Source organism: Erithacus rubecula (assembly GCF_903797595.1).
Source record: "Erithacus rubecula genome assembly, chromosome: 15".
Lineage (NCBI taxonomy): Eukaryota > Metazoa > Chordata > Aves > Passeriformes > Muscicapidae > Erithacus > Erithacus rubecula.
The window spans coordinates 116,372-124,808 of record NC_136667.1 but is presented as its reverse complement, the minus strand read 5'-3'; the positions used below and the strand labels follow the sequence as shown (position 1 = coordinate 124,808).

Sequence of the window (8,437 nt, the reverse complement as noted above, 5' to 3'; positions counted from 1 at the left end):
ATTCTCTTTATAGAGTCTCAGTAACTGTGCCTGTCAGAATATGCCAGTAATGTTTTATAAGTACTCCTGATAAATTAGTGCTGTTACCCTGACAATAAAGAAAAAATATGTTTTGTTTCGGGGTGCTGGATTATGTTTCAGATAAAATACAGAGTCTTCACAAGTGTTTTCTATTCAGGGACCTATGTAGTTAAGCAAAACAAAAGCTACTGCCCTACCAGCTTTTTATTTTTCTGACATTTGATAAAATTTCATCCAGCAAATTCTGTTCTTGTCTTTGTTTTCCTTTTAAGATGTGTCTGTTGAAATATTTAAATTTAAGTCTTACTGATAGGACACTTCACAGTAGATGTTTCTAATGGTTAAGAAAACCTTTTTCATTCAAAAATCAGTGATGTCCCTAGTGTGCTACTAAAGTGGATAGGTCTAAAAGTAGCATTTCCCCTTCACTCCCCCACCAACCTGCAAAAAAACATCAGGACTCAGTTTTTAAACTTATAATTTGACCCAGATCCAGGTCTTGGATCTTCTAATAAGAGACAAAACGCTGTCTTTAACAAAAGATACTGACAAATCATCATATAGAATGTGTCAGAACATTTTAAACTTTGTGTATGTGCACCTCAATTCCCTCTGTTAGCTGGGAAGCGGAAGCATAATTATTCTTGACACGTGAAAAAGCTTCTCTATAAAGAAAATAGTATTATATTAGTATTATCCATTTTTTTCAGTTTAGTAAATCTGTTGTGACCACATTTTAATAAATGCAGGTATTAGAGACAAAAGCACACTCTTATCAGCCTTCTCTTCAGCTTTTAAATGTTTCCAGATTCTTAACAGGCATGGTACCAATGTTAAGGGAGCAGTAAATAACCTGTGGCAAGGAAGGTAGCTTTGTGGAAAATCAGGGTGTTACTGGAATTGCCAGCTGTTTACCTTCCCTTGATTACAAGTTTTATTTAATTTATAACACATTATTACTTACAGCTTAGTACCAATATGTATAGCAATGTATTACAGACCTCCTCAGTAGCATGCTGAGATTATCAAGAGTTGGTGAGATTTTGTGGTGGGTAGAATTTGAAGGGGGAATACACACAGGAACTGCAGTACTTAGTACCTGCCCTGGAGAGGATATAATCCAAGGAGCATGCATTAGTACAAGTTGTCCTCAAGACATTTTGATTATTGTAGTTAGCTATTGATGTGCTTTCATTGGAACAAATCAAATACAATCCAGATATATTAACTGTATTTATAAAATTAATTCAAAGCTAATGAGCTTTTTTGTCTCTTGGCTTCTGAGAGGATACTAACTTGCATTTCCTTTTTCCAGTTACAGTGCCTAGAAGGTAGCAGTGCAGCAGTAGATATGCATTGGAAAATCGAAGATCACAACTGATACAGCCTGGCTTTTGAGTGCAGTGTTGCCCACCGTTTTCTAGTGGATTGTGTAAGCATTCAGGAGTTGCCTTTTAAAGTAGCTCTAACTGATCTCTTGGACATACATGAAATCACTGGTGGAAGCCAACCACTGCCTGCCATAGCTGGCACCTTCCAACGGTCCAGAGTGAGCTAGTTCATTCCCCATTGCATACACATCCTACAGGAGCACAATACTTGGGTTGCCATTTATGCTGATGAAAGCAGCAAGTTAAACAGCTGTGAGCCTTAGTCCTCTTCAATACAGAGAACTTCACCAAGAAACCATGAAAAGTTCTGCTATATTACATTAACAGTTTTGTCCTGGCCTTCGGGATGAGAAGAGGGAAGTGTTGGTGTACTGAAATGATTTTAGTGATGAATGCCCAGAATAATTAGTGTTCTTTGTGTACACTGGACAGCATTATATCTCTTGGGAGTAGGTACTTCCTTCAAAACATGGTCTTGATTTTTGTATGTTTTTCTCTTAGATATATGTTGATGGGCCAATGTATGTGAAAGGAATCCTTAGATATTGGTATTTCGTGTAGAAAACTCATAAACATTCATGGATAATAAAATCTATACTGACTTTTGTGATAGACATAAACTGATCTCATTTAAACAACCCTCAATTCATAATGAATAGCTAAAGAAGAAAAAGCATGCATACCTTGTGTACAGATTTAAATCTTTACGTTTGGAGTAAGGGTATCACTTTAACCTTCAGTTATAGGCTGCAGATTCCAGGAGTAAATCTGTGTAGCAGATTGGTAGAATTGCAGTATTTCCCAGGGCAAATAAATTTACTGTTAAAAAGTATTACGGCTTTGGGTTTTTTTTTGTCTAATTAAGAAGAAAAACATATTTTACTTGGAGACACTGGGATGGTGGTAAAGATTACTAGTGTTACATCTTGGAAGGTTATTGTTACAAGGTGATCTCAGTATCTCTTCTGCTAGGAGTATCTGTACTATCAGACTCGTTTTTCAGTATTAGCTTACAGTCTTGGGTGCTGCTGTTCAGGTTGAACTGGATCATCCTACCTAAAGTGTAGTGCCAAAATGACAGCTACTGTAAGATTAGTGCCTGCCTAAAATTCTAATTAATGGGAATGTGCTCTGATCTACAGTATTATCTCATGCACAGACTTCATCACTGAAAGCTACAGTTGAAATGTATCTGTAGATTCTGCAGCAGAAAAATACTCAAGTGCTGCTCTTTGTGGTGTTGAGTATTTTCCCTCTGCTGTGAAGAGAGTGAATGGCTTAAGCCTGTGTGGCTTCAAGAAGAATCACCCAAAAATGGTTTCTGTATATGTGGCTGCTGTTCTTACCATTCTGTCGCTGTGCTGTTCTGATGTGTATGCTGCCAGAGTCTACTAGGTAGTTGGGTGTAGGAAAGTCTCCCCCTTCTGAAGTAACACTGTGCTATTTAGTCATCACTGGTACAAATCAGGCTGTAAATAAGTATTTGTAACTAAGTTGACTCTGTAAGAGATGATTGGCAATTTACTTGATTTGTTGCTGTCAGCAAATAGCCAAAGATGAAGCCTTTCCAAAGATCACACCAGACACCATTCCTTCCTTTGCGACTCTGCTTCGTACCCTCAGTATGCCACAGAATTAATTTTGGTGTGGGAGTGGGTAAGCAAGCTGGAATGTGTGTTTAGAAAGGATTCTGAAGCATATGAAGTTGGGATTGAAGTGGTTAATCAGAGACTCCATAAATTTTGAACTTTGTGAATATCCGTATTGGCAGGTCTTTCAAGCAGTTGGTAAGTATTTAAGATGTGGGAAGTATTTTCATTTAGTTGTAATTGCAGACCTTAATATCTGTTTCACTGCAGCAGCTGCATGTGAAATCATAAAACTAAACCTGCAAATCTATTATACCAAAGGTTTCATTCAGAGGAGGGAGTGGGTGAAGTGGTTTGGTGTTCAGTTTTGTTCAGGTTTGTTTTGACTTCAATGAAACAGGCATGAAGGTCTCCCAGTGTTGGAAGCATTTCTCTTCACATGGGAAAGTGTGGTGTTCTGATGAGGTGACTTAGGTGTATTCTATATCCAAATGCATGTCCCAATTGATAAATGAGCATTAGTAGTTGTCTTGGCTACCTACAACCTACAGATTTGAAAAAAATAATTATGAAAGTGGATACTATATGTATTTCCTTCTGAAAACAGTAGTGCTCGTGACATCTGCAAAAAACCCCAAAACAACTGAATTGTCAATTAGTCATAATTTTGAAATATTTTGCTCACATATTTGTAAATGTGCCACACTAAAAAACAGATGTAATTGAGCTGTAGCCCACTTTATTCAGTGCCTGCTGTGTTGTGTGGTATGAGTATTTCCCACTGAAGAGACCTGGAACTCATCCCAAAGTCCTGCAGAATTGTGTCTAACCCTAAAGTTCTGATTTAGTGGTGGCTGCTAAAATTGGTCCATAGGTAGGTCCCAGTAACAGTCATAAGACCTGCAGAGTGGAAGCAAAAGCATACACGTTTACAATGTGCAATTCATCCTTCTGCTCTGTTCTGCCTGAGCCTTTAAATCATAAGTAGTTTGGTAACACTAGGTTCTTGAAAACAGCTGTTTTAAGTAACAGGGTAGGAATTGACTCAGAACATTGTAACCAAGAAATTCTGGTCTCTAGGATACTTTGTTCCTGTTGGATTGCTTCAAGCCATGGTGCTCTAACTTAATCAGCAGCAGAATTGCTTCATTTTCCATCTGTTCTGATGAAAGGACAGTTGTAAAGATAAATGGACTTTTCTTACTTGCTGTGATAAGTAATGATGATTAATACTGCCCTGGACAGGGTGAAAAACTAAAACTACCTTCAGCAGATCCTGAAATGGTGGTAGCAGGGGACATCTTAATAAGAAAAGTAAAACAGTTAGGATTTTTATTTTCAGTTTTGAATGACTTAAATTCCTGACCTTTTTGAAGTTATCCAGGTAATTGTTTTGAGAGCATTTGTTTTGAAAAATCAGACAAAAATCAGAAACTACTGTAAAACACAGTTTTAATAACTAGGTTTGCCACCTTTAAATTTTTTATTTAGTGCTACATTCCTCCAAAACATCACTATTGTGAATTCTGTTTTAACACTGTTCTGTTTTAACAGTATATCATTATTTACAATATTAAGAAATTTATTTCTTTGGGCAATAACCTGAAGTTCAGACCAAGTTTAGTAGGTGATAGGGTGCCAGCTGCCACAAGGAGGAAGTCCCTAAGAAAGATATTTTTGGTGTAATTACTAATATAAAATACTTGAGTTTTCAATAATTTGGAAAGGTGTAGTTAACAATCTGCTTTTCCTGTCTTCTGCTGAGTGCTAGAAATTATTCTAACAACAGCTTTTTACCTTAGAGTAGCTTCTTCTAGTTCTTGAGATTTGGTTTCTGTACCAAGTGAAAAAAAAAAAAAAAAAAAAAAAAAGTAGTTTCACACTTGAGCTACAGCAGGAAGATGTAATCACGGATGTGGGTTCCAGCACACTGTTGTACAGGAGAACAGCGCTGGCGGCAGAACTCTCCACCATGAATCCAGAAGAACAGATTGTGACCTGGCTTATTTCACTAGGAGTCTTAAATTCCCCTAAGAAAATAGTAGATGATCCAGAGGGGTTCCTGAAAATGTCTCTGAAAGATGGAACTGTGCTTTGCAAACTCATTAATCGGTTTCTTCCGGGATCTGCAGAAAAGGTAATGCTTCCTGATGTATTTTGCTACCTGAGACAGAGCCCTGCTCAGTGAAACTGCCCTGGGCATTCTGAGGCTGAGTTACTCTGGTAAGAGAGGAGCAGGGAGCTTCAGAGAGGTGGTTTACATGTTCGTTTCTAATTGAGAGCCAAGTATGGATTTTGTTGCTACATCCAGAAAAAAAAAGCTTGCAAGGTTGCAGTTGGCTCACTTAAATGTGTTCAGTCAGTGGCAGGAAATACTTGGCCTACCAGAGATCAGAGTATCTTGGTTTTGAATAGAAGGATATGCCGTGTATCAGTATTTACATAAATATAATTAATTACAACTGTAAATATACTCACTCTTTCAGAACTCTTACTGCAACACACTTTGTTAGTCAGGAAATGCACTGGAGAAACAGATAGGAACAGGAATAAGCAAAAAGTCCTTGCATCTGTGCCATTTGGTGCGTCCCAAGACCAGCAGTTCCATTGGTACTGAAGCCGTGTGAATGCCTCCTGTTACAGTTTGACAAGGCACGTATTCACAGTCCAGAAGTGTGATAAGAACCTGAAGAAGAAAAAAAAGGGAAGGAGTCCAATGAGAGATAGGAACTGGCAACACAGAAGAGAAGCTTTAAAAAAACCCAAACAACACAACTATAAAAAAGGAGGTTTTCATTACGCAGAAATCAGTTTTGCTATTATGTTATCTTTTTCTAAGGTGGTGGCTTTGGGACAGCATGTTGTTAAAGGTCATGAATTTCCCACTGTCACTTAGGGCACTGTCATATGCTGGCATTCAAAACAAGATGCCGACCGTTTCTGTGTGTGCATCACTTCCTCCAGTGGCTTTCTTCCTGCTTCAACAGCTTGCCTGCCACCCCCACCCGCCCCCTGAAGAAGCTTCCCTAATTCAGTATAAAAGGCACATGTCAATATTCATGCAGGCCTTCTCAGCACAGGCAATGCAATGAGATCAGTGGATTTTCTTTCTTTAGTATTGCCTGGAGCCTAAAAATGAAGCTGATTGCATCAGTAATATTCAAGAGTTCTTGAAAGGCTGCGCACTTCTGAAAGTGGAGGTAAGTCAACTTAGATCCTTTCTTTTATTGTAACATGCCAGTTTGATAAACCTTCTCAAAGGAAACCAGATATCAGAGGAAAAAAAGTTGGTATCAATTCCTCATCTTTTGTATTAATAACGTAAGTCAGAGCATGGATGATTTAATATTCAGTCTGGGGAATTCGGAAACTATTGCCTGGGAGCTTAACAGCTTCTCATGTTTTGAGACAAGGCATGCAGCAATAACAGGAAGTCTGTCTAAACAGACTTCAACCTGGACCTGTTTGTAATTTTTTTAGTATTAATATTATTAGAAGGAATTGTAGGATTTAGCCTTGCTTTAATGGGAAGGTGAAGTATTCTTGATACTGTTCTATGGTTTTTATCCCCTGCAACTGTTGTGTAAGATTCTGCCAAACACATATTAAATTATTCCTTACACCAAAAAATAATCCTAATGAAGTCAAAAGATACCCCTTTTTGTGGCTGATCTGATCCTATCTGTGTAGATGCTTGTGCTTAACCATAGCTCGTATTTGCAAGATCAGAGTCTAAATGAATCACTTCAGAGTTCAATTAATTTTGCCATCAAATTTTTTAGTATCTAAAGACTTCTGTGTCACACTTAAATTCCTACAGTAAAAAAAAAACCTGGAGATAAATTGTCACTGTCTTGTTTGACATATGCTCAGGATTGTGGAAAAAAATATTCTGAAGACTAAGTCTGCCAGAAGCAGGGATAGCATCCTTGGTCATTGTACAGAATATTCATGCACCACAGTGAGAAAAGTCCAACCCACAATATCTCTGTTCTGCATTTTTTCCTTCAAAAGTCTAAACAAGAAAAGGACCCTTCTTCTCTTCAGGGCTTTTTAGCAAAGCAGCATGAAAGTGTGCCCATTCCAGAATTGTCTCCCTGGTCTTTTGTTGCCCAGTGATGCATTTCTTGGAGCCTGCTGCAGCGCACAATTTTAAGAGCATGTATATATAGAGATTTATAATCCCTGAAGGCCTATCACATTAGAAATCAGTTGGTGCCGGTCTTCTGGTACTGACCATATAATTTCCTCCATTTTTCTGAAAGTTTATTTTTCTATTTTAAAACTGATAATAAAATGATTGTGGTGGAAAGTATTTTTAAAGATAGGACTCTTAAACAGCTAAAAGATAGGACAGGGGAACAGTCCTCACCTGTTGTGCAGTGCCATCTCATAGCTTTGAAAGCCTGTTCTGCAATATTGCAAACTCCACAGTTTTCAGATACTCAAAAGAGGCAACATGGTTTGTCCATCTCTAGGTGTTCTGATCCCCCATGTGCCTTTTCTTCCTTGGCTTAAATAAAATTAAGGTTTCTGACTTCTTTTTTCTTCTGAATTACAACCCACTTCATCTTTGAAATATTCTGAGTGTTCAGTAACTTCCCTCATGCTCATGTGTGCCTCTCCCATTTGCTGTGAGAGGAGACCTCAAAAGCTGGATAAAAACTCAAACCTTTCTAGCTCAAGTTTAAATTTTGCAGTGAAATGAAAACAATTTCTTCTCACTTTTTTCCCCAAAATATTATCATATTAGAATGTCGAGTGAAGACATTAATATTGCTTCTTCCTAGCTCCTCTCTGTAGCTTCATGCAGAAGAAGGCTCAAGATAGGCAGCTGAGATGGGCAAGACAAGGCACAGGCAGGGTGCTTCCTTTCGGCTCTTCTCCCAGGTTGCCAGGTTTTCTGAATCCTCTCAGGCAAAGCCTCTGCCATCTGTTCCTTCTAAAAGCTGCTCTGTTTGGAACATCTTGACAAGGAGACCTTAAGCAGCATTCCTATGAGTGATCCTCCCTCATGCCTGATCTCTAGTTTGCCTTGGAAGGGCTATTGTCCTTTAGGAGAGGGTTTACTGCATCACATTTGCTCTGGAAGCATGTCTGGAGCATCAGAACAGGCAGAGAACCTTCTGCTTCTGAGATCTACCAGCATTTAAATTGCAGTGATCAGGTATTAGGTAAAAGGAAGATGAGCACAGAATAGGGTTATGTTCTGCCTCAGCAATGTAGCCTGAAGAGAAGGTAACATCAGGGAAGGTCTGACCTTAATACATTTCAATTCTGTGGCAGCCATCCTGCTGCTTACCCAAACCATGGATATGAAAATCAAACCCCGATGGTTCTCTAAATTCTGCCCCTCTCCAAATGCCACAATGAACTCTTGCTCCTTAGATATGAAGAAGTATCCTAGGGCTGGATCTAAGCCACTTTTGTCTTGAG

The 8,437-nt window shown here is 38.5% G+C and overlaps 1 protein-coding gene across 2 annotated transcripts in view; it reads left to right on the top strand.

The window, feature by feature from the left end:
* Positions 1-4,934: 4,934 nt before the first annotated feature.
* The window catches only part of ARHGEF6 (Rac/Cdc42 guanine nucleotide exchange factor 6), a 36,209-nt gene continuing 32,706 nt past the window's right edge, over positions 4,935-8,437 (top strand). Inside the window, exons 1-2 of one of the 2 annotated variants that reach the window (XM_079319108.1) lie at positions 4,935-5,138; positions 6,118-6,201. In XM_079319108.1, the coding sequence (XP_079175234.1) occupies positions 4,974-5,138; positions 6,118-6,201 (249 nt within the window). In that variant the 5' untranslated portion in view covers positions 4,935-4,973. The remainder of the gene's footprint in view (positions 5,139-6,117; positions 6,202-8,437) is intronic. The other variant, XM_079319107.1, reaches the window with a different exon arrangement.